The 25,997-nt window shown below is 37.2% G+C and overlaps 1 protein-coding gene across 10 annotated transcripts; it reads left to right on the top strand.

Moving 5' to 3' along the window:
• On the top strand, positions 288-24,128 carry LOC109223342 (pre-mRNA-processing protein 40A-like). Of its 10 annotated transcripts, none has more exons than XM_019387613.1 (33): positions 288-392; positions 872-919; positions 1,244-1,303; positions 7,135-7,203; positions 7,299-7,622; positions 7,739-7,900; positions 7,973-8,049; positions 11,042-11,111; positions 12,651-12,703; positions 12,817-12,874; positions 12,998-13,350; positions 13,434-13,506; positions 13,701-13,799; positions 13,972-14,040; positions 14,114-14,191; positions 14,376-14,462; positions 14,616-14,650; positions 14,794-14,899; positions 15,933-16,013; positions 16,110-16,202; positions 16,314-16,367; positions 16,467-16,583; positions 16,700-16,798; positions 20,088-20,135; positions 20,217-20,309; positions 21,479-21,586; positions 21,675-21,727; positions 22,268-22,370; positions 22,938-23,225; positions 23,299-23,422; positions 23,628-23,751; positions 23,859-23,928; positions 24,014-24,128. In XM_019387613.1, the coding sequence occupies exons 3-31, from the start codon at positions 1,271-1,273 to the stop codon at positions 23,675-23,677; spliced, it is 3,057 nt and encodes a 1,018-aa protein (XP_019243158.1). In that variant the 5' UTR covers positions 288-392; positions 872-919; positions 1,244-1,270; the 3' UTR covers positions 23,678-23,751; positions 23,859-23,928; positions 24,014-24,128. The 10 variants fall into 10 exon arrangements, with proteins under 10 accessions (XP_019243158.1, XP_019243157.1, XP_019243155.1 ...); XM_019387612.1 differs by having other exon boundaries at positions 23,859-23,933; XM_019387610.1 differs by having other exon boundaries at positions 7,302-7,622; positions 23,299-23,441; positions 23,628-23,933.

Here is a 25,997-nt window from a genome sequence, read left to right as displayed (position 1 = left end):
GGATTTTATTTTAGTTTAGGTTTTAACGATGCACATTACTTATTGAGTAGACATTCAAGGGGGAGTGTTATGAATAAAATTGTAATTAGAGCGAATGTCTATCTTTTACAGAGTTTAACTTTGTGGCTAAGCTATCGTTTGTAAATTATTCCAAAATTCAATAAAAATTACTTTTTCTGCAATATTGTTCTTCTACTTTTATTGTTTTATTACAAAATATGACGTTTTAACGTCACGTGATCCGTTTTTGTATAAAATCGTACACCATTTCCTTTATTCTTAAAACTGGAATAGATCCCTCCAAACGGCTCCTTGAATAGTCGCTGCCGCAATTTTTCCTAACTCCAATCCAAGCTTCATATTTTTCGCGAAATACCAGAAGACAAGACATCGTATGTGTTAACCTCACATTAAATTGGTAGTATCCTCTCTATTGAAATGCAAAATTGACTCCTCATGCTTGGATTGTTTGATTGAAATTAATAACAGAACGCTGGGTTTCCTTTTGCCTTCTCTTAGGGTTTAGGGTTTGTTTGATTAAAAAGTGGGATATTCTTTAATAATCTTGAGCTATTAATTTGGTAAACAACTTTTTTGGGTCGATTTTAATTACAATTTGTATTGCACCAATAATGAGTTTCCCTAATAAATTTCTAGTAATTTATAGACCCAATTTTGAAGTCTTGGACTCTTTAAAGTTTAATTTTTGAAATTACTATCTGCATGCATGTGTGTGTCAATGTAGTAAAAAAGGAGTTTTTTTTTGTTTTCTCTATGTAGGTCTTCTTCCACTTTGCTTAATGTGCTTTATGTTATATTTTTTTTTAATGTTTTTTAATCTTTTTTGTTCCTGGAACTTCATTGCTTGCAGAGCTTCATTTCTTTCCAGACTGAATATACCGGTTTTATTAAGCAAGAGGTAACCTTTGTTTGCTTGGAGCATATAATGTAAATCCTTTTGAAATGCACCAGTATGGGGTTTGTCATGGAGGGCATCTAATGCTATAATTTTCATATTTGATTTAATGCCGCTATATTTTGTCTTGAGATTCTTTTGCCAAAATATGGCATGACATGCTATGTACTTCTGCACTGTGTTTTCTACCATGTTATCCATTGCTTAGTTCAATGGTTGTATAACATGAAATTTTATCTTTCGGCATGTTTTTACATATGTTTCTTAGTCCTTATGTTTCGACATATTGCATAAATATTCTGATGTGAAACCACTGATGTTTACCAGGGTTGCTTCTGATTTGGCCATCCTGCCATGGCTAATAATTCTCACTTCACTGGCATGCAGGTATTCCTTCTGGAAGAATCTTTTTCCCTGTTCCTAAAGTTAGAAAATTTCGGTTTAATATAAAATTCTTATGCATTCTCTGGTATTTATACATCAAATACTTTGGTATCTCTGGTACATCGAATACGTTGGTGTCAAAATCTGTGTATGTAGAGAATAAGGTTCTACCACTTTTTGTATACCACTTGTATACCGGAATTTTCCTCCACTACATCAATGAACCTTACTTTATCAGAAAAGGCTTCCCGGAAGGCATAGTAGTTGCTGAATGGAGGTGTGCCAAGGTATAATGAATATGCAATCTGTATCATTCATACATGTGTGTGTGTGAGAGAGAGAGAGAGAGAGATATTTTGTCTTAATAACAAAAATGTAGTCTTTCAATAGTTTTGTTTGAAATCTGTTATGAGAGCAACTATCCTAGGCCTAATCCTCTTTACTAATTTTGTTAGAATCTTACGCCTTCTCTATCAGTAGAGTCTTCTGCCTTGACTAACATATGTCTAGACAATATACATTTTTTTTCTGATAAGGAAAGAAAGGTACGCCGTTGCTGGGGATTGAACCCCGGTCACCCACGTGAGGCAATATACATAAATGGAAGTACGTTCTTCTAAAATCTTCCTAGGTATTGCTCCTGGAGAATTTGTTTGTGTCTTACATGTGTTTACTATTAACTTGAATTTTGTTGCTACGAAACTAACCCTTATTAACAAAGAGGTGACGTGGTTTGTCAGTCTGCTCTGTTTACTTTGGTGGTGGATATTTAGAGTAAGAATGATCTTAAAACTGATGTGCAGTAGGTAAAAGAATTGGTTGAGATTCTATTATCACGTTTGCTTTCGGTTTTCGTCTTTTACCGACAACATTCTTTTCCTGGAGAATATTGATAGCAGAGCTCTGTCCCTATCATTCTTCAGTCATATTTTGAATTTATTACAGTTAATAGTTGAGACATCTGTGCTGCTGTTAGTGTCTCTATGAGCACAGAGAAGTTGAGGATAGCTTCCACTAAGGACTAGTAGGTTGATCTGTTTTGTTTCTACTTTCTTCTTGATGGGCTGCCTATAGAGGACACCTCTGATTTGATACATTTAGGGACCGAGTTCTGGAATGGAACTCCTACAGGCTTTCTGATTGGAAATTACTTCATTATTTTCCCCGTTGTTTGCTTTGGGTTGTTGCTTTACTCTTCCTGAGTTTGATAGTCAAAATATTTCTTAATATTTATCCTTATAAGAGTATGGGTGATGCATGTTCTTTCTAAAAGGGATTGACAAAAGGTTACGTGGTTGGAAGCTTGTTGACCACTCTAAGAACGAGAGGAGGAGGAGGAGGAGCATGAGTAGGTTATCTAAAAGCGTTTCCTTGGAGAGGTTAGTTTTGGCACTCATCTTTGGAGTCTAACAACTTATGTAAAACTTATGACAATAGAGACAACCAGAGGTCAAGGTCTACTAACAGAGGTTCCTAGTTTAGTCCTTCTGATATGCGTCGAAGCACGTTTAACCTTCATTAAGCAATGTGTATGTTTTTAGTCCTTAGACTAATGGAAGCCAAACAAATAATGGACTGTTAACTCTACAAAGGGCAATTCGGTATTCCGTGTTACTTTCAATACAAAAACTTAAGACAAGAAAAAACCCTATTTATGTGTTTTAATTACATTATCTGCCATTACAAAGAAACCTTTCCTCTCCCTTGTAGAATTCTTCAACTGAAGACTAAGAACTTTCCTGAAATTCAATGGTAGTGTTTGTCTCCCATGTACTTAACAATTTTATACGGGACTTGAACTTCCTTTTCCATTCAGAGCCAATAGAGACTCCTTGATTATCTGCAATATTTTCCATCTCAATCTTAAGAACACTGAAATTGCAAGCTACAAAATCTAAATTCACCAAAATTGGCAAATGAAAATGACGAGCTGAGCAAAACTGAAAGTAACACCATATGAAATACTAGTGAATGTGAAAGTAGCGATAGAAAAATGGAGGTTTTCCCGAGGGTAAGGAGAATGAATAATAACCTCGGCAAATTTCTGGGTTTCTTCTCATTGATATAACAGGCTTTTTCGTCGCCAGATGCTGCTCGTTATCCTTGGAAGCCTCTGCCTGCGATTGCTGCTTGACGGTGGGGGTTCTCCACTTCTCCAGTTGCTCCCATGAATTTTTGTTCTGAAACTATGTAGGATTTGATTAAATGTAAGCTCAGATGACCTTTGCATGCTTAAACGAGATAGAAACAGAACATGACGATAACAAATGCAAAGTTTAGTCTTGAGCGTTCAATGTTGCTTTTCAACTTATTGCCACGTCTGATGACTAACCCAGCAGAATACTACAAGAAATAATTTATGGAGTACAAAACAAGGGAAAATTATATGCCTGAATTTGTTGTCCTTGATGTTTAACAGCCCATAATTTTGTTTAATGTTCCTTAGTATAAGGACTAGACACACACATTGCTTTATTGAAGGTCAAATGTGCTTCTTCACATATCCAAGGACTAAAATGTAATAATGCAATAACACATGGACTAAAAATGCTATTGGCCCTATTTTTTAGTAAGGTAATTAATTTTAATTAATGTAAGGGAAATCAACATCAACTACATCAACCTAGTAATAATCCCACTAGTGGGGTCTAGGGAGGGTAAGGTGTACGCAGACCTTACCCCTACCCGGGGAGTAGAGAGGCTGTTTTCGGGAGACCTTCGGCTCAGAGACAAAAGATCTGTAACAACAACAGAAACCAGACAAATAGTATCAGCATCGTAACAACAAATAAGTGGAAGGACAATAAGTATGCTAATAATAAAATTGAAAAAAATAAAAATTGGAAATAAAATCGTGTGAAGAACAAAAACCGCTAGCAGACCTAGACAAAACACTATCAGACTAGCCGGAAAAACGCCCAACTACCTCTAACCTACAACCCTAATGCTCGACCTCCACACCTCCCTATTCAGAGCCATGTCCTTGAAAATTTGAAGTTGCGCCATGTCCTGCCTGATCACCTCGCCTCAATACTTCTTAGGCCGCCCTCTACCTCTTCTTGTACCTGTCAAAGTCAACCGTTCACACCTCCTAACCGGGGCATCTAGGCTCCTCCTCTGCACGTGCCCGAACCATCTAAGTCTCGCTTCCTGCATCTTGACGTCCATGGGAGCCACGCCCACCCTCTTCCGAATATCTTCATTCCTAATCTTATCCAGCCTAGTGTGCCCACACATCCATCTCAACATCCTCATTTCGGCTACTTTCATCTTCTGGATATGAGAATTCTTAACTGGCCTACACTCAGCCCCATACAACATGGCCGGTATAACCACCGCTCTATAGAACTTACCTTTAAGTTTCAGTGGCACTTTCTTGTTGCACAGGACTCCAGACGCTAGCCTCCATATACAAGTAGTATACCAAAAAGTACAGCAACTTTGACCGGAATATGTTTCTCTACAAAAGTCACCTAATCATCTATACAAACAAGACCTTATGGGTGTACCAAAAAGGAACTAGAGACATGAGGCTGCTCCTTACATGTACAAAATCATCCTCGTCCCCTTCAAACGCTCTCCTATTCCTTTCCCTCCAAACTACCCACATATATAGCTACTGGAACTACATCCCATGCCTTGGGTCTTCTCCTCCTCCTTCTGAAAGCTCAGCTATACATTGCCTCCTTTACTGTTCTTGGCGTGACCCATTGTACTCTTTAGCAGTTTAGGACCTCCCACCATAGGCGCGTAACTACTTGACAATGTAGTAGTAAGTGGTCCACATCTTCTCCTGAACAATTACACATATAGCACCAGCTAACACGTATGATTCTCCTTCTCAATTCTCGGCAGTCAATATTGCTCCCTTAGCAGCCAACCACACAAAGAAGCGACGTTTTTTGGGCGTCCTTGGTATCCAAATCGAAAAATGGGGGAAGTCTACTTCATTCCTTACTAGAAGTTTGTAATAGAATAATTTGACTGAGAACTGTCTATCCCTCCCCTTCTCCCACCTCCAACTCTCAAGTACAAGTTGCAATGCATTCTGTTTGTAAAGTAGTTCTACTTTTTGCATCACATGGCCATCAGTTTGTTTTCATTTTTCTTCCGTCTGACGGTGCTTTCCGTCCATCCCGTTTTAGTGTAGATTCCTTTTCTTCTAAGTTTAGATGAGAGTGAGGTGGACGATTTCATGTATTCTTAGCTAAGTTGCTTGGACACGGCGGCGGATCTAGAGGTCGGATCCTTCGAGATGTAAATTCTAAGATTCGGGGATATGAGTCTTAGTACGGATACGGGTGGGGGGATCCGGCTAAAAATAATTCAAAAAAAATGAAAATATAAAAATACTCTCTAAATAGTGAGAAATTTTGTGGAATACTTAGCTTGTAAAGTGTGAATTTCTTTATTCTCAAGTTGTAGATAAGTAAATGATTGATTTCCTATATAAGGTATGCTATTTTCTTTAGATTTACCCTAGTTTTAGTTCTGATTTCGGGAATCAAATTGTATCTCGTCTTGAAATTTTCTGTCTGATGTGGTCAAAGTATCCAAAATTGATTGACCAGATCCGGTACGAATCCCATACCCACACCCATACTAGTGTCGTGTCGACACAGGTACGGTACCTAAACTGCCATCTCGGAGCAACTTAGATTCTTAGAAAGTTACTTCATTTTCTGGCCAATTCTCAGTGTTAATTTTCTTGGAAGTTTTGTCATAAGTTAAAAGATTCAGTACTCTGTACTCTGCAATTACCTGGTAAAGACAGAGAGAGCCCTTAACGGCTGATTTGGACATTGTGGCTCAAAGGTAGAAAGAACTAGTTGGCTTGGATAGGTGTATTAATGGATAGTGGGTGGGGTGGAATGAGACTATGTCAGATGGTTATTAAAAAGTAATCATACCCGTCTAGAATAACAACTCAACTCAATAAACTACCAGTGAGTTGCATCTTAACTAGCTTAGCTGAAGTCTCACTAATATATTCTAGTTTTATCCTAGTTTGACAAAATTTTTGCATTAAAAGATGTGTTTCTTGTAACCCGAAAAGAAAAGACACTTTGGCCATCAGAAGCAGTTGAACCCAAGCCTTTAGATAAAGATACTTATAATTTTGTCCATTCTGGTCAAACGCTATGATAGGCCATATGTTTGCTATCTGTCGTTATTCTCATTTCAAGCTTTGTATTGATTAGATGATGACTGTGGTTGAGCCACACCAGTTATTTTGTACACAGTTTTACACCATCTTGTTATTATGAAAGATTATCTGATTTATCAAAACAAGAAAAAGGTTTTCATGCTACTATCCTTTTTGTCTCCCAGATTCAGGTCTTGTCCTTCGAATTAATTTAGGCAGTTGTGCATGGATACTCTCAACATTGTTGCAATGATTGGAAAATCAACTAATAGCCTGTTTGGCCAAGCTTTTTTTTGGGCCAAAAGTGCTTTTTTGGTGTTTGGCCAAGCTTTTGGAAGGAAAAAAAGTGCTTTTGAGGAGAAGCAGATGCAGTTTTGGAGAAGCGGAAAAAAGTAGCTTCTCTCCAAAAGTACTTTTCTGAGAAGTACTTTTGAGAAAAATACACTTAGAAACAGTTTTCAAAAGCTTGGCCAAACACTAATTACTGCTCAAAAGTGCTTTTCTGATTAATTAGCCAAACACAAACTACTTCTCACCAAAAGCACTTTTTTTAAAAGTACTTTTGAGAAAAGCACTTCTCAAAATAAGCTGATTTTAGAAGCTTGGCCAAACAGGCTATAAATGTGATTGAAAAGTAGTTATATTGCTGATTTCATCATTCTCCCTTGCATGAATGTTGGTTGAGAAGCCTCCTATTCCGCCTTTGGCTGGTCCTCCAGGTCCTCATCAGGGTGCTATTCCATCCATGTCGCTGCAGGTAAAGTTTTTTTACGTATTTTGGGGGCTGGGGCGGAGGGATAAATGGTGTTTGACTATAGAATTGCTATGATAATTATGTTTCCCACGTTTTAGCAGTTCCAGCCTATGCTTCCACCCCAGCAGGCACAACCATATGTTTCCGGGCCATCTCAACAATTTCAGCCACTTGGACATACAAATGTTGCAATGCTTCCTCAACCGTCACAAATCCAATTTCCTCAACCAATGCAACAGGTTGCTGGTAGACCTGTAGTAGGAGGACATAGCATGCCTCAAGGACCGCCTACACCCCATGATTTTCAGCGAAATAGGCCTGTCACTCCTGTTCAAGCACCACTCCAGCCAAATCTTCCAATGTCAAATAACCACATGCCTGGTGCAGGTGGCCCAAGTTTGCCATTATCTTCTTCATATAATGTAAGACCTTGAGAAGAGCTCTTGCGGTTATTGTTTTATTAGTTTTCAATGTTTTCTTTCATCATATTGTTGAAATTCGTCATTTCTGTTTGCCATCTTCATCTTGTGGGAAACAGCAGGTAAATGCAGATTCTTCCAGCTCCCAGTATCAGATGCAGATACATGATCATAGTTTTCCGTCAGGGGGACAACCCTGGATGTCAACAAGTAATCATAATGTGAACTCTGTGACAAATATGCAGAAGACTGGGGAACTAGCAGCCCACTTGGCTGTTCCAGTGAGAATTCAGTGTGTTTAATTGTTTATGTTTCTATCTGTTTCAATGTTTTTAATATATTTTGGGTTTCAGGAAGCTGTTTACGGGGTTGACTCTGTTGAGACTGCTCTGTCAGATTGGATTGAGCATACTTCTCGAAATGGGAAGAAGTATGTGATTACCTTCTTTCTTGTTTTTAATTCTTGGTAACATGTTAAGGTTAATGGGTGTGTGTAATGGCTAAGAGAGTCAAATTCAGTTCTATGATACTGCAATTTCTGTTGAGGCTACTCCGTCAGATTGGATTGAACATACTTCTGGAAATGGAAAGAAGTATGTGATTTCCCTTTTTGACTTGGTTTTAATACTTGGTAACATGTTAAGGTTAATGGGTGTGTGTAGTCACTAAGAGAGTCAAATTTTCAATTCTATGATACTCCAATTTTTGGTAAGCAAACGTTTAAGATTCCAGTGAATGTACTGATATAAAACATTGGTATACAAGAAAAGGAGTGGAAAAGTATTAGCTTTTCATCCAGATCCAATCATTTATAGTTTGAGTGCTCCAGACACTAAAAGAAGAGCATGCCGAATTTGACTTATCGGAATCCTTGCTTTTGGATTATATTCACCTAGGTACTCATAAGAATATGACGTTCAATTCCCTAGAACACGTGTATTTGAGAGTCATTAGACCTTTGGCTAATAGTTCAGTTGTTCCTAGAGGAATTCACTCTGGGCATCCAAAAAAGGGAGGGCTCCCATCAAATAGAAGCTGATGATGTGAACTTAGAGCTTTTATCCCTCTTTCTAGATCGTCTTGCTACACGCCATCTGTCAAAATGTTAAATGTGCTGCTTATCTCAGATGTCTGCTCGCCAGGCAAGTTGACAGTTAGCACTTCCTTTCCTCTTTAAGACTCTTCAATTTCTCGCCAAATTGTCCACATCATTGCTGGAAATGTCACTTCCCAAGCAATGTCTATTTCTTCTTGTAATTCTGTCGCGACTCTGGAAAATGGTTCTTCATGTTTCCTTGCATACTCAACTGATATCTCTCATGTTTAGCATCTTATTCCATGCCCTTGCTACAGTGTAACTTTGAGAAATAAGTAGAAGAGTTTGTGGAATGCATCAAAACAATATCTTACGGCTGAATGCTTCTATATGCACTCTTTACTATGTTTTTTTAAAGGTAAAATAACTTTATTATGATAGGAATTAGTTTGGAAAATAAGCTGTATAACCATAAAGTAGAAAATCCACAAAAAAGATGATTCTCTATAAAAGATACCCAATCTCCTTACAAACTGGATTTTAATTGGTGCACCAAAAAGAAATTAGAGGTAATATTCATCAATGTACACAATCACTTTCTATCTCTTCAACAGCTCTCATATTTCTCTCCCTTTAAAGGAAGGACATAAGAGCTAGTGGGAGCAACATCCCACACCTTTGTCTTCTCTCCCTTCTTCTGAAAGCACAACTTAATATTGCCTCCTTCACTGTGCCTGACATCCTCCATTGTAGCCGAACCATTTCAAAATCTCCCACCATAGCTGATATGCTACATATAATGCATTTCAAAATCTCCCACCATAGCTGATATGCTACATATAATGCAAACGGAGATGATCTATATCTTTACACGAAGTGTTATACATAAAACCAACTGACATATGTAATCCTCCTCGTTCTAGTTTCGCTGTTGAGATCACTCCTCTTACTGTCAACCAAGACAAAAATCATACCTTTCTGGTGTCCCAGCCAAATTGATAGATACAGGGATGCTAGTTCTTCTCTAACCAAAAGCTTATGGTAGTACGACTTAACTGAGAGCCTCCTGTTGATCCCAACCCCATCTCCATTAGTCCTGTTTGACAAGCAATGCGTTTACCTTGTAGAACATTTCAAATAGGCTTTCAAGTTCATCTATCTCCCAATCTTCAAGACACTCCTCCTATACTTCAAGTCCCATTGAATTCCTCCTCATGCATCCTTACCCGTTGTTCTGTCATTTCTTTCTGTATATGTTTGGAAATGTGTGAAACTGTGAATCAACCACACCACATGTGCTGCCAAAAATTGCCCCTAGTTCCATCCCCAACCCTAAATATGACGTATCCGTTGAACTCGTCTCATCCCTTCATAATATTCCTCCACAGGCTGCTCCCAAAAGGAAAATGTGTTTCAAGTCCTTGGCCCCATCCACCTTTCATGTTTTTCCGCTATTACCCCCTCCATAGAGCTTGTTCCTCGATCTCAAATCTCTATGTAGAGCCTTGCTGAAAACATGAAAATCTATCCGTGAGGCCTCCCCATCTCTTTGGTGTCGTCACTCTCTCCCATCTGACTAAGTGAAGCTTCGGAGCCCCCTTTCCTTACTCCCATAAGCAGTTCCTTTGGAGTCTCTCTAATTTATATGAATACTAACCAGTGCTTGTAGCGGTGACATGAAGCATGTCGGAATAGTCGACAAAGCACTCTGTACTCCCTTCCTCCCTTTTGACAAATAGTTCCTCTGCCATCCTGTTAATCTCTTTTCAACCATCACTTTTCACGTTGTTTGGTCCTTGTTAGACGCACACAAGGCACACCAAGATGTATAGCGGGTAGAGCTCCAAATCGATATGGTCCACTGCACCGCCCACTCACATGATCTCATACTTTGTGAGGTTTATCTTCAGATCTTGATACTATCTCATACCATGTTGGGTTAATGTCTGCATCACAAACACTAATGTGTTGTCTGCGAACAAGTAGTGGGTAAACTGGCTCCCATCACTGTCGAGAAGTCCCTCAAGTATCCACCTACAACTGCTTTGTCCATCATTTTTGTTCCAGTAGTATCGAAGTCAATGTGCCCTGCAGTCTGAGTCCCCTCGGACTGCCAAAGACACCGCATGGACTGCCATTCACTGCGACCAAGTTCTATCTGACTATTGATAAGCAGAACTTGATCCACCTCAATCAATGAAGTTATTTTGACCCCAATTTACCATCATACATCTTTTACATGTGGATTCATGCTAGTAGGTATTGCTAATTCAGCATCTTTTAATGATCACTTGCCAATCATGCTTGCTATTGTTATTATATTTCCTATGGGTTTATCACTTCAACCAATTACTAACTTTCTTACAATTCTGCAATTGATTTGTAGATATTATTATAATCGAAGGACAAGAATCTCTAGCTGGGAGAAACCTCTAGAGCTGATGACAGAAATGGAGGTGAGGTCACTTGTCAGCCAGCTTTTAGTCTTTTGCTTTATGCAGGTAGTGACGGTTTAGTTTTATCCAATTTCTTGTACTTAAAAAAAAAGTTTTATCCTATTCTTGAAGTATGAAGCTTCAACACTCTTTCTTTCCTGAACATCTGTGATTTCTGCATAATGTTCGGAGAGAGAGAGCAGATGAGTAGGTGAGTGAGTGAGTCCTCACTGACCTGAGCGATTTCGATCATCTAGCAGGCCTTTTATTTGGTAGGTAACATCGCCAAAGCGTATCATCAGATTTGACTACGGAGGAAGGACATGTAGTCTTCATTTGGGATATTCATTTGCCTTTTGTTTCCAGTATAGCTATAAAAAATTTTGTATTTTCCACTATTGGTCTAAAAGATGTGTGTTAAGCATATGCATTACATGATTATTTTGGGCCATTTTTTTACCAGCAATTTTTTTGTCTTGATTAATGTAATGTCATTGTCACTCTATAGCTAGATGGAGAGTGGAAACTTGATGTAAGACTGAGGTTCACTCTTTTCATTCTGGTTTACAGATGAGTAGTTTGGCTGGTTGAGATTTTTGGACTTTGATTGTTTAAGGCGAGGGACAAATATTAAGGGACTAAGAGCTGGAGGTATAAGTAAGTCTGAACACCTATGTTGCTCCGACTCTCCGAAAATGTCGCCAGATACGTGTCGGATCCCCCAAAAAGTAGTGTATTTTTGGAGGATCTGACATGGGTGCGGCAACATTTTGGAGAGTCCGCGCAACATAGCTGAACACTTACAAAGCAGTAATGTTGCTATTCAAAGCATAAAATATTATCCTATTGAGATAAATATGCACAAAACATGGAAGAAGTAAAAAAGTGGAAGAATGATAATTTAGGATTTTGCCAAGACCCCAAAAATTAATCTGTTGAGGAAGGTCCCAAACCACAAATAAACTTTATAAACTTTTGGAAATTAATTCAGGTGTTCTAGGACTTAGTTGAATCATAAATGGATATACGAAGCAACAAGTTTCTTTGACTAGTACTTTAAGATGAGGCTACAATGCACGTTTTCTTTGGATCTATTTGCCTAAATATGTGTCATACAATGAGAAACCATAGGTGTCCTGACTTCTTCTCTTTGGAGGGAACATATGATATATCGTCGGAGTTACCTTCATTCTTTGTTCGTATGATTGACCCCAACTTTAAGGAGGGTAAAAGTAGACAATTTCACAAACGACAAGGGCAATTTGGGCCTTTTCCTTTTCTCTTTTGAAGTTTGGCAGGGGATATCAATAACGTCTGACTGGTGTTAATGTCAGTGTTTTCTTATTCAACATTTGAATTTGCATGTTTTCTTTGGTTTTTGATTATCGCTTGTTTGAGGGCTGTCTTTCTTGATGCATATGTTGTTTTGACCCACTGCACGCATGCTTCCATGTTCCATCCTAGACTGTACAGCTGGAAGTTACTGATATCTATTCCTGAGATACTGTATGTTCAGTTTTTTGACTTGACCTGCTTTCATTCTGTATTCATTGGGGACAGAGGGCGGATGCATCAACTGACTGGAGAGAATTTACAAGTCCTCAGGGAAAAAAGTGTGTAACTTATATAGGTTCTTCTTGTCCTTGTTCTGGTTGTTCTTTTACAGTGTGGATACTTTTGTGTGTTATTTATGCATAATGCTGATTGCTTTGATTATTCTCTACAGGTATTACTACAACAAGGTTACTAGAAAGTCAAAATGGAAAATGCCTGATGAAGTCAAGGTGATGTTAAATTTTAAATCCAATATGGATTTTTCATTGCTTTAATTGCATGATAAAAAAAGAGGAAAATATTCTGTTTTGTTGTATCTGTTTCTCAAAAATCTGTTATTTATGCATCCACAGTTGGCTCGTCAGAGTATGAAAGTGGATTTAGTCAAGGGATTGGGAAAAGAAAGGGATAGTATTTCACACGCTTCTGATTTTGGATCCATTTCTGGTGTGAAAACATCATCCCCCGGTGCAAATGGTTCACCAGTCTCAGCACAAGGAGCTATGTCAAGCCCAATTGCTGTGGCACCAGTTTCTAACTTACCAGCTATTGTGGCTTCAGAATCAAGTTTATCTGGTAATATTTCTTCCCTGACGATTGGTGCAGTCGAAATGCAGAATTCTTTGGAACCAGCCTCGCCAGCTGTTGCTACTTCAGAGAAAAATGGAACAGCAGTAACCTTGGAAAATTCTGTTGCAACACCAGTGTATGCTAGAAAGATTCATATGTTTCAGATTAAATTTGCCTCTGGCTTGTGTTGCTATCATATTTGGACTTCAATTTTTGCAGGACTAGTTCTGAGTTTCCTTCAGCTCAGGACTCAGTAGTGTATGAAGATGGAGTTTCTCTGGAAAATACGGAGGTACTTTGCCTTTTTGAAATAATTATGTGATTAGGTAAGTACTAGTGGTTAAAACCCTAAGAAAGCTTTTATTAGCTGGATGTTGATCCAACAATGTACTGCAGTTGTTAGTCAATTGCTAACAGGTGAAGATTATGTTCCGATTGAGTTTTTCTCTTTTGTACTTTGTGCTTGATGTTGCGCCTTAAATGCAGGAAGTTAAGAAAGATGCTATGATATCTGAAACAGGAAGTGTTACTCCATCAGAAGAGAAAACAGTTGAGCCGGGACCATTAGTTTATGAGAGCAAAGCGGTAAATTTAATTGTTCTTCCGTTTTTCTCCCTTTGTTGTATGTTCTGAAAATTTCTCGTTCTCCTATTCTCCTGTTTTAGTATCTGAGCTTTATTGCCTTGAGTTATTGCTTACGTTGCATGTTATGATATCCTTTTGCATATTGTCTTCAACTCTTGGCTGCTAAATTCAGGAGGCGAAGAGTGCATTCAAAATTCTTCTGGAGTCTGCAAATATTGGGTCTGACTGGACGTGGGATCAGGTTTATTACTTGCTTTGTTTTGTGCATGCCGAATAATTGAGGAAGATCATTTGATATGAATTGTATTTGTCAGGCAATGAGAGCAATAATCAATGACCGGAGATATGGTGCTCTAAAATCTCTTGGTGAGCGGAAGCAAGCTTTTAATGAGGTATCTCTCCTAGTAGGCATTTGATGATGATGCAGTTGATAGAAAATTTTCCCTTTCCAGTTGATGTTTTGGTTACATAACAAATATCTGAAATGGGTCAATTGCTGCTTCAATGTTTCAGCATACTGTACTTAAAAAAAGATAAGATCTGTAGCTTAATAGCAAGTTCTGTGTTCTGTTCCAGTATCTAAGCCATAAGAAAAAACTGGAAGCTGAAGAGAGACGTATTAAACAGAAGAAAGCTCGGGAAGATTTCAGGATAATGTTAGAAGTAAGCGAAATGTTCTTTTTATGATTTTCTTTTGTGAGTTTCTTCCATTTGATATATCTTAATGTGTAAGACACTTGGTATATTTCACTTATTTAAAAAAAAAAGATTTGATAATTTTCACAACAATTGCTGTTATTTTTCAATCTTCCACAGGAGTGCAAGGAGCTGGCACCATCTACAAGATGGAGGTTTGTCTTTCATTTGTAATGCTTTGTATACTGCTGGTTTTCTGTTCTTGATCATTGTTTGTATTTTTTGTGTACCTTGAATTTGCTTCATCATTTGTGCAAGTTCAGTTTGATCCACTAACTATCTGCTATTGATTATTCAGTAAGGCAATCTCCATATTCGAACATGATGAACGTTTTAAAGCTGTTGAACGAGCAAAAGATCGTGAGGACCTTTTTGAAGATTATATGGAGGAACTTGAGAAAAAGGTGAATCTTCTTCCACATTGTTAGTAAAGGAAGGCACTTACAAGAAGTTGTGGATTGCCCTTGTGTCAATCAATTCTTGTCTGCTTGTATTTGTTAGAATCCAGCATTCGTTAAGTTGCAGGCTGTAATTTCCTTGTATGATCTTGGACAAGCCTCACTAATTGAGTTAGCCTTTCATGTTGAGTTAGGCACAAGCCACAAGGTCCATTTTCTTAAACATGGTAGTGCTAGAGCTAGACTATTCAATGTTAGCCCACCAAGGTTACTCAACGCCCCAAAAGTGTCCAGTCTTGGGTGTGCAATTAATGTGTTAGAATCCCACATCGGTTGGGCTTATGGGTTGTAGTTTCCTTTATATGGTCTTGGACAATCTTAAACATGGTTTAAGAGGCAGACCTATCCTGATGCTAGACTATTCAATATTAGCCACGTAGGTTACTCTATGCTCTGTCCAGTCTTGGGCATGCGATTAATGTGTAAGAATGCCTCATCAGTTAGGTGTATGGGCTGTAGTTTCCTTATATGGTCTTGGACAATTCTCCCCACCTTAGCTTTCAGAATTGAGTTAGGTTCTCGGTTCATTACCTTAAAAATATTCATTCCATTCCCTCTGCAAAACGTCTTTTAATTTGTTGACCTTTTTTTTTTGGTATAAAGAGGGAAAAAATAAGTGTTTTTAAAGTTTCAACTTAAAATCTAGTGTTAATTGAATAAATTTTAAATGGGTTCTCAAGGGGCGACAGCATTTTAAATTTGTTCACCGATGAATTCCAATTTAAACAGACTTTTAATTGGTATTTCTGCACACACTTTCTTATCTTCACCCTTCCGTCTTTCCTGTATAGAGTGTAATTTTGCTTGAATCGAAACCATGGCACGCTTCTTTCTCCCTCCCTCTGCTGCTCCCTTTCGCCCCAAAAAATAGAAGAAGCTTTTCAATACTTTCATGCAAGTGTAGATGATGTTCCTTGCTAGAAGTGGTCTGCTTTAAAGAGAAATTTTATCTTATTACTTTGTACTGAACCATTTTTAGGAGCGTGCAAGGGCATTGGAGGAGCAGAAGCGCAACCGAGTGGAGTATTTAGAATTTTTAAAATCCTGTGACTTTATTAAGGTATTTGTCCCAGTGGAATTAGCATCAGTTCCTATATTATGTTTTTCCATTTCCAGGAGGTAGAGCTTTCTTTTGTTGCTGACTTCTTTTGTTCAGGCCAGCAGCCAGTGGCGGAAAGTTCAGGACCGCTTAGAAGATGATGAAAGATGCTCTCGCCTTGAGAAAATTGACCGTTTGGAGATTTTCCAGGTAGTTCTTATTTTACTTACACAAACAATTTTTTTAACATCTCATTTTGTAAGCACCAGCATTGAAGTTATGTTGCAACCTTTTTTTTTCTTTTCTTTTTCTGTACATTAGGAATATATACGTGATTTAGAGAGGGAAGAGGAGGAGCATAGGAAGCTGCGGATGGTATATTGTTAATTGGACTCTGGGGTTTTCCATTAAGTTTACCTTTTGAGACTTTGTTTTATCTCTTTCTTACTGAACATATACCATGGATTCAAATAGGATGAAATGAGGAAAGCAGAACGTAAAAATCGTGATGAGTTCCGAAAACTGATGGAAGAGCATGTTGCTGCGGGAATACTTAATGCAAAAACTAACTGGCGTGATTATTGCATCAAGGTTATTAATTCTTTCTTACTTTCCCTGAGAGTGATTATATTCATTAATTTCCTTTTTGTTTTGTGTTCTTTTTGAATTTCATAACCAAGAATCTCCTTTATTTTTTGTGCTTTCAGGTCAAAGATTTACCTGCATATCTGGCTGTCTCATCAAATACCTCAGGGCCAACAGCAAAAGACTTATTTCAAGATGTTTTTGATGAGCTGGAGAAACAGGTGAACATAGGTTGCTAGTATCTATCTAAGTAGTACATTGGCTCACAAATGTACTGGTGAAGTTTCTTATGGCGTGGGAGATATGTTTCATGTGAATTTATGTGGATGATAGCATTTTGCTTTTTATTGTTGATTAGTATTACCAAATCATGCTTAGTTCGGCCTGATATCAAAGAGGAAAAGGAGGTACTGATGGAAATAATATTGTAGGATATGGAATTTAGAGGTTAGAGAAAAAGGACTATACTTTTGTGGCACAATTGCTATGTGAAAAGGTGTGTGCACAGATTTTCTTTTTATAAGGTTTTCATATCCTTTCCACTAGACAAACACAGATTGAATTTACAAACTGAGTGTTCTGCAGAGATCATGGTGCCAAACAACCAAATTGATTTCTTAAAGCAAGCAAGGACTAAATTGGTGATATATCTGTCAACTACAGTTTGTAACGGGATTTATTAAATCAGCCGTTAGAAATTTTTTGATCTGAAGCATTTTAGTCAATTACCAGTTGAAGCCTGACATGCCTCCACGATCTTCTTTGTTTGCTCTTCAATCAGAGACAGAATCTCTGACAGATTCTACTAGTGCAAGCTTCATGATATAAACTTTGCTCTTTTCTTGAGAAGCATAAACTAGAGGGAAGGCTTTCTTAAAGAAAACATAAACTACAGCGTTACGTGTATTTTGGGTGATGCATTAATATTTAGTAGAAGGTTACTAGTACTTAGAGTGATCCATTGATATTTAGTTGTCATTTCTGATGATACGATCTCCTGAATGCATACCTTAGCACATATTTGGATGGCACTCTAGCTTAGCATTACAAGTAGTTGCATACTGGAAGAACTGCAAGTTCTTGTACAATGTTTCAACAACACTCTCCTCCACCCTATTATATGGAAACGTTATCTTGTTACGCAAGCCCACCTGTAGGTGCATAGTGTCTGTTGGGAGAAATTTTGCTTTTGAAATATCATTGTAAATGGGCCTTACTTACTGAAAATATGTTTGACTAGCATGCGTGCCAAAAAGAAATGTCGTTGTGAATGGGTTAGAATAATTGCTTTAACAAAAGGAATCTTACAAAGAAACAGTATCAGCTTGATACTGTTTTTTCTAATAAAATCTTACCTCATCATAAAAGAAAATTCCTTTAACAAAAGGGGGCCTTACTTAAAGAAGATATGTTCGGCTAGCATGCTTGTCAAAGTCTGTCATTTGTTCTTTGGGAGGATAATTGCTGTATTTTGGATCATCTGAAGAACCTTGAAAAGTTGATTTCAATAGCAGTTTTTGAAGTCCTCGAGTCCCTGAAACTTTGGGAAGTTCTTTTTATGCACTTCCAACACAGAAGAATCTTTGCAGGAAAAAGGGTTTAGGATCTTACATACTTCCCAAAATGTTTATTGGATACAAGTTTCAAAATAAAAATAAAAATTGATAAATCAAAAGACAACGACTGGGTGTGGATAAGAAAGGAGTATACATGTGAGAAGACTTGCTTTCTATAAGGCGATGTTAACTATCAAACATCAATTGTAATCCAAAGGTTATGGAATTAATTAAGCTATCATATGGCCAAGTTGTATAACATTTACACTTCTAAAGAGATGGAGAATGCGTTAATATTGGTAACATCTAGGGTCAAAGCATTATGAATTCATGAGAGGCAGTTACCAATCTTAAACACATTATCAAAAGAAAAAGAAAATCATTGTTAAAGAAATGGAAGGAGAGTTTGGACTAGAGTTATTCTCTCGGAAATGATTAGATGTTTCTTTTCCGATTCTATAAGACGCAATAGGGAAAAAAAAAGTTAACCTGCTAGATGAATGTTATGTCTCACATGGTTATTGCTTTTACTTTGCATTCACTCATTTGTATGGAGGCCATATTTCCTTGGGATTTGGAGGAATCCAATAACTACTTCCCACTAGAGAAATTTTACTTAGAAACCTAGTTCCTAAACTCAAGCCTCTTTTGGCCTTTGGCTAGACACTTCCACTAACTAAAAGATATCTTCTTTCATTTTCTGCCCCTTCCTAAAAGAATTTAAGTTAATGATCAAAGTTATCCGTATTTATCTCTTTGCTTGATGAAAGAGGTCCATGCTGGTATCCTCAGCATAGTAATGATCATGTTCCTACTCTCCTTCAATGATTAGATTTGATCATATTTTCTTAGATGCGTTTTCGAAATATAGAGCCCGTTTGGTTTAGCTGATTTGAAGTAGCCGATAAGCATTAGGTGCTGAAAAACACTTTTAAGTGCTGAAACTGATTTAATAAATAAGCAGTTACGTGTTTGGGTACAAGTGCTGAAATTATACTAAGTTGCTGCAGTATTTGATTAAAAAGTGCTGATAAGCTCTTTTTCTGTTAAAATGACTTAAATAACCTTAGAACTGTTTAAACTTATAAGGGCGTAATTTCTTCAAAATTTTAGATTCCAGATCGACTCAAATACAAAATATTCTATTTGTTATTTTATTTTAAATACACCAAAAATTTGATATGTCCTCATTTATTACATACAGTTCAAAGATTAATACACAATCACATAGATAAGTATGCAAAGAAATAGATAATTTGCTTATCTTAAATAGTCAATGAGAATTGCAGACTTGAAGAGGTGGAAGGTGGGGGTGTGGGGGTGTGGGGTGGGAGGGTTTAGGTTGAATACTTGAGACGGTGAGTATCGATGTAGGAGTTCTGTTCTAAAAAGAAATATTTTAAGGATAAAATAGTAAAATTTTTGGTCAAACATAAAGTGCTTATAAGCTAAAAATTCATAAGTTGGGGGTGACCAGCTTATGGCTTTTGGCTTATTTGACTTATAAGCACTTTTAACTTTACCAAACGCGTAGATAGGCCGAAAAATGCTTATAAGCTAGTTTGACCAGCTTATAAGCTTAGCCAAACACCCTCATAGTCAAATGCTGACATCCTTTTTTTCTTCTGAGATAAAGATGCCGACTTCTATGCTTAAAGTTTGTATTACTGTTAACGTGCATAACTGATTCTTGTTAACAGAGATACCGTTCAATAATTTTTGCTTTTATCCAAACTGTGGTGCTTGATTTTGCCTTCAAATTCAACCTGATCAATGCAATCAAGTCAATTGCATTGTGGTATTTCAGATGTCCTACTTTGAACAAATCGAGAAATGATGTATTCATGACAAAAATTTCATGCCATCACCCTGCTTGTAATTTATAGACTTAATGGTAACTCAAATGCATGGACGAGGCTCCATATAATATCTTATTTTGGTTATCTTGCTGCAGTATCTTGATGACAAGTCACGCATTAGAGATGCAGTTAGGATGGCTGAGGTAACCATTACTCTTTATATTTAACCATTGCGGTGCTCTGGTCAGTACCTAATATTTTTGCTGAGCCGTCTCTGTTTTCAGATAGGACTGACATCAACCTGGATGCTTGAAGATTTTAAGGTTGCAATTGCAAAGGATATTAGCTCTCCACCAATATCAGATACCAACTTAAAGGTCTAATTATGGCTAAGGCACTGTATACTCTGTTCCGCATCGAGCTTTTGTTAGAATTGAGTTTTAAGTGAAACTAAAGTACGCTCTTTCACTATATAAATCTGTATATATTTGTCTCCTTTTTGTGTTTGGTGAGGTGCTGAGTAAGTTGATTGGACTGAGTGGTAAGGCGTAAGCGGTACTTCCATGTTATGTTTCACTGGAAGCTGGTCACTTTATGAAAGCAAAATTGGCAACTCCAAGGTAGTCAGTCAGCTGGGGTTAGTGTCATTTTTCATTAGTATCAGCCACAAGCCCACAACCTATACCGTATAAATTGTTGCATCTTTTAGTAATGGAGTTAAAAGAAGACTTGTGCGTCGGTTAACAAGTAAACCTGAAACCTTCTAGCAAAAAGGCGAGGACCACATTGATCCAACATTTGGTGTTAGTTTCTGCTTTTACTGAAGGCTATTTCCTGAAAAGAGCTGCAGAAGAGTGGGTCATTGGACTTGTTAGTTTTAATGTCGTCCGCTAATGCTGGAAGGTTATTGCTTCTATTGTCGTGCGACCATTCCCATAGTTACTTTATTTCTTTCCTGGACAGCGGTGCTTAATATTACACCTACAGCACATATCTCAAGTTGCTTAATGCCAAAGCAGTTTGCCTTGTTTCTGTTTATTATGGTTAGATGTACATTAAGTAATAGCTATAGAGGGTTAGAGTTTTACTCTACAAATTTGGTGAAACAACATAACTGGATGATATCAAAATTATTTTGTATTTTTGTAATGGGGATATTCTGATGTCATTTGGGTGTTGGAAGTTCTTTATTTTCATGGTTTAAACCTATAATTTATGTACTCGGGAATTGCAAGGTATCTTATCGAGGACTTATGTTTAGACAGTTGGTTAGCTTCTTGTATGCTTACAGTGAACTTTTAACATTTCAAAACCTCTGTAAGGTACTTTGTTAAAAAATAGCCATATTATATGAGGGATTACTCCAAAAAGATGATAATAGTACTTTTAAAGAACTTATCCCCCTTGCCTTTCCAAATGGAGGAATAAGAAGTCATACACGGACTATGTTGCATCTTCTGCCATGCTTCCTTTCTAAACTTTCTGCTCTATGCTTTTGGACATGCCGAGTCATTGAGTATTGAATTTGCTTGTTTCATCCAAACAGTTTGTCTTTGAAGAGTTACTGGAAAGGGCCAGGGAGAGAGAAGAAAAAGAAGCTAAAAGACGTAAACGTCTAGCAGATGAATTCTATGAACTTCTGCATACATCAAAGGTATAGTAAAAAGTTTATAATCTCTCACATTGCAACGATCCCATGACGTTTTCCTTAAAACAGTATATCTGTTTTCCTCTGATTGCAGGAAATTACTGCATCATCAAAATGGGAGGATTGCAAATCCATCTTTGGAGATAGGCACGGAGCTACTTTGGCTTTTATTGATCTAGAATTAGTAATCATTACTGCAAGGATCAGATCTTTGGAAACTCTGATAATTGATATTATTTTCAAAAACTAACTCCTTCAATATTCTAATCCCATTAATTCACATACTTCTAGAAAATAACTTAGAATAGTCAATATGATGAATAATATGGTGCTTATGTTCCTCAACGTTTAAGTTGGCTATGTCTTTTATAGTATAGCGTGAATTACCATTTCACGAAATCACTTTTAATTACTTGTCGCTCAAAGGAAATGGGTTGATATCAATTATTAGTTGTTTCAACACCGAGAGTTTAATACCTAGCAGTTACTAGTTTTTTCATTTCTGATATTTGTGGATTGTTTCTAGATTCCTGTGAAGTAATTATTATGATCTCTACTTTTAACTTCTCTATCCTCTTTTGCTGTAACGAAATGCTTTTGATATTTAATATCTTCTTTACTCATACTCTCACATTCTCATTATGTCGTAACATTGAATGGATTATTTTTGCTGTTATTATTTTACAGAATAATGGGCGAAGAGAGCTTTCTTCTGGAAATATTTGACAAATTCATTAGTGAACTAAAAGAAAAGGCAAAAGAGAAGGAGCGGAAGCGGCAAGAGGATAAGGTACTTGACTTACTACAAACCCTTATTCTCCTCTCACTTTCGTATTTTGGGTTGTAGATGTGGGTGGTATGGGTGTGATATCGGTTGATATGGATTGTCTTCTATTGTCTTTCTGAAAAGTTTAGATTCACCCTTATTGAACCATAAGATTCTAAGGAGCTCTCTTTAAACCTATGTGTCTCGGACTCGGGTGCGGGTATCCGGTACGGGTGGGGATCTAGAGGTCAGATTCTTCATTACATAAATATTTGGATTTGGGGGTATTCCGAGTGCGGATACGGGTGCTGAGATACAACCAAATAAATGTATACTGCGACATATAAAGGATATATTTGGTTAATTTAAGTTATTGAACTGAAACAAATAAAAATTACTTCTTTATAAACGCCTAATATTTTATTTGTAAGATATTGCGTGTAATAGCAAAGGATTCTCATACTCTATGTAACTATATATGACATAAACCCAAAAATAAAACCTAATAACAAATCAATATATACATCTTGGTCATAGATGTAGTCAAAGCATCCAAGGTGAGCTGACTAGCCTTGAATTATGGCTCTGCAGTCAAGAAAAGAGAAGGAAAGGAAAGATAGAGAAAAGAAGAAGGAAAAGCATAGAAGGGATAAAGACAGAGGGGATAAAAGCAGGAAAGAGAGGGAAAGAACCAAGAAAGATGGCACAGACAGCGACAAGGCTGATACATACAGTTTCGAGGAGATCAAAAGGTTAGGAAGTGACAGAGATAAGAAACACCGCAAGCGGCATATGAGTTCCTTTGATGACAATGAAAATGAGAAAGATCATTCAAGAAATTCTTACAGACATGATAATGATCATAAGAAGTCAAAACAGGTCTGATATCATCTTTGAAAATATCTGAAGATTAGGGAGAAACTTTCTAATGCATAGAGCTTTGATGTAATAGGTGGACCAGCACGTGTGGAGTTCTGAAGTTAATTCCGAGGGCCAGCATAAGAAACAAAAGCGAGATCATCGGAGTGGTTCTCTTAGGGATGGTGACAATGAGGATCATAAAGATGGGGAATTTGGTGAGGATGGAGAAGTTCGGTAGCTTTTTCTCTCTCGAAATGACCTTTTATATGTTCATTTTGTTGTGTAAATATAAAGTAGCAATGATATATTGTCCCCTCCCCCACCTTCCAAAAGAAAAAGAAAAAGGAAAAAGGACTTGATGATAATGTTATTTGGCAATTGATTGTAGTTGCAGCAAAATCAATTCTTGTTTTGGTGTAGATATTTTACAAGCAGATGTTCTGGTGGCATTATTTAGCTCAGGAATATAATTCGGAAGGTGCTGATTCATACATCTTTTATCATTTGACCAGTCCAAAAACACATATGCAGTGAAGCAGCAGAAGTTAGTTATATGCCATGGACATTGACAAACAAATGAATTTTTAGAAAGCTCAGACCTCGTTAACTTCAATTTTAATGCCCTATGTTTTTCTTTTATGCTTTTCTTAGTTGAAAGTTGAGGTGTGACATACAGTGGCTGAGCAAGACGAGTGCATCTGACTTGGGGGGTGCAATTCTGGTATGGTAGGTGCACTTGCAGTTTCTTCCATTCTAGCTTAGACGTAGGTAATTTCCATATTGAAGGCAGAGGAGTTGTTCTTCAGGTCCTTCACTTCAGAGATGTCTTTATAATATGGTTGATATTGGAGCGGTGGGACCATTATCCAGGGAAGGAGTCATCGCAGTGAACTACAGCAAATAAAATTTCTGGTTTGCATCCGTGGTTAGGTTTTATTTTCATTTATCTGATTTTTTTTTGGGAAATTACTAGTTATGTCCGTCCATAAGTAAATTAGTACATAAAAATTAGCCAATTCATAAAATATTACTAATATTAGTTAAATGCTACCAGTGTTAGCCAATTAGCTATTTGTAACCAAAAAAGGTTAAATTTTTTACTTTCTTTTGAGTGGGTGTTCTTGGAATAGATTGGGTACATCTTAAGGAGTTTGACTCTCAGTTTTGGGATGGTTTGGTGGAGTTTTGAGGTAATTTGAGTTGAAAATTCGGAGTAGAAGATGAACATGAAAAAAGATGATATGTGTATCACTCTGTGTATCATTTGTGTAGTATCTATCACGTGTATCAAATGTATATATATGTCTACGTATGTGTGGAGACACGTGTGATATATATTTGATACATATATTGCAGAAGAATTTTTCAAACTCGATTTTAACTGAGTTTTGATACCAAATCAGTTCAAATCATTTTCAATCTTGCTCAAATTTTATTTATTGCCTCATCTATATGTTTTCAACTAATTCAAGCTATGCCCATTGAAAACAAAAAAAAAAAAAAAAAACTTTTTTGCCTAATTTTTTAAATATTGTGTATCATTGATAATGAATTTTTACTCCAAAGTAATCTAATTCACCTTCAAATTTGTCAAATTTTGTATGTTTGTCTTATATGTGTATTTTCAACGAATCGTACGATACGCTTTGAGAAAAATCTTTTTTTGCCTATGTTTTTTTTTGAATATTGTATATCAGTGGTAATTTTTTTTTTTTGGCTATTTTTGGTAGTATAACCAAAATGGTTAGTTGTTGGTAAATATTGTCTTTTTTGGTACGTTCCTGTAAGATTTCCTTTTTTTTTTATAAGGTAAATAATATTATTAACAATGGAAATATTCCCGTATAGAAGAGGTATACCAAAAAGTAGAGTATTTACAACAAAACATTCTCTATAAAAGACACCCAATCATCTATACAAGTAGGAATTTCAAGGGTGCCCTAAAAAGCAATGGAAGACCTAAAGCTACTCCTTAAATGAACAAAATCATTCTCAATCCCTTCAAAACTTTTTTTATTTTTCTCTCTACACGGCCCACATAAGAGCTAACGGAACAATCTTCTATGGCTTTTGTCTTTTTTCCCTACGTCTACCATTCTAACCGTGCTTGCCATCACCCATTGAACGCCAAAGAAATTCAAGACACCCATCACTCCCCTTGTTGCCAACCACGCGAAAAAGCCCACTTTCCTAGGTATCCAAATCGAAGAATATGGAAAGTGCCTTCTCTCTAACCAACAAACTATGGAAGAAAGATTTGAGTGCGAACAAATTGTTACTCCTCAACGCCCATCTCCATGAGTCAATGTTGAAGTGCGGCCTGCTTTGCCAGTAGAGTAATTACAACAACCTTTGAAATTCACCCACCTCCCAATCTTGCATTTTTCTCCTAAACGTGAGGTCTCAAAGTACTTCTCCCTCATGCTCCATGCGAAATTGAGAGGACTGTCAAATTCCTTTGATTCATAACTCTGTGCACATTAGGGAATAAAATCCTCAAGGATTTCTCACGACACCAATTGTGATTCCAAAAGCTAATTCTTCTCCTATCGCCAACCCTAAAGGGAATATGACCACTGAAATTTTCCACCCCTTCATTGTGCTCCTCCACATACTGCACCCAAATGGAATTGTGATGGCTCTAGTCCTCCATCCCCCTTCCATTGAATTATACTTCTCTACTACTTCCCTCCATCATGTGTGCTCCTCCAAACATAATCTCCATAGCCACTTCCTCAACAAAACTCTATTGACACTCTTAAGATTTTTCACCCCAGTCCACTCTTTTTT

The sequence above is a fragment of the Nicotiana attenuata genome, chromosome 3 (genome assembly GCF_001879085.1).
Source record: "Nicotiana attenuata strain UT chromosome 3, NIATTr2, whole genome shotgun sequence".
Classification (NCBI taxonomy): domain Eukaryota; kingdom Viridiplantae; phylum Streptophyta; class Magnoliopsida; order Solanales; family Solanaceae; genus Nicotiana; species Nicotiana attenuata.
This window is presented reverse-complemented; position numbering and strand designations above follow the sequence as displayed.

What these genes read in the sequence shown, in the direction of transcription:
- LOC109223342 (XM_019387609.1), top strand. Translation starts at nt 1,271, where the DNA reads ATGGCTAATAATTCTCACTTCACTGGCATGCAG. An exon ending in AGCTGATGACAGAAATGGAG is followed by an intron (nt 11,112 to 12,650) that starts GTGAGGTCACTT and finishes CATTGGGGACAG; the next exon opens with AGGGCGGATGCATCAACTGA. An exon ending in TTTCTCTGGAAAATACGGAG is followed by an intron (nt 13,507 to 13,700) that starts GTACTTTGCCTT and finishes CCTTAAATGCAG; the next exon opens with GAAGTTAAGAAAGATGCTAT.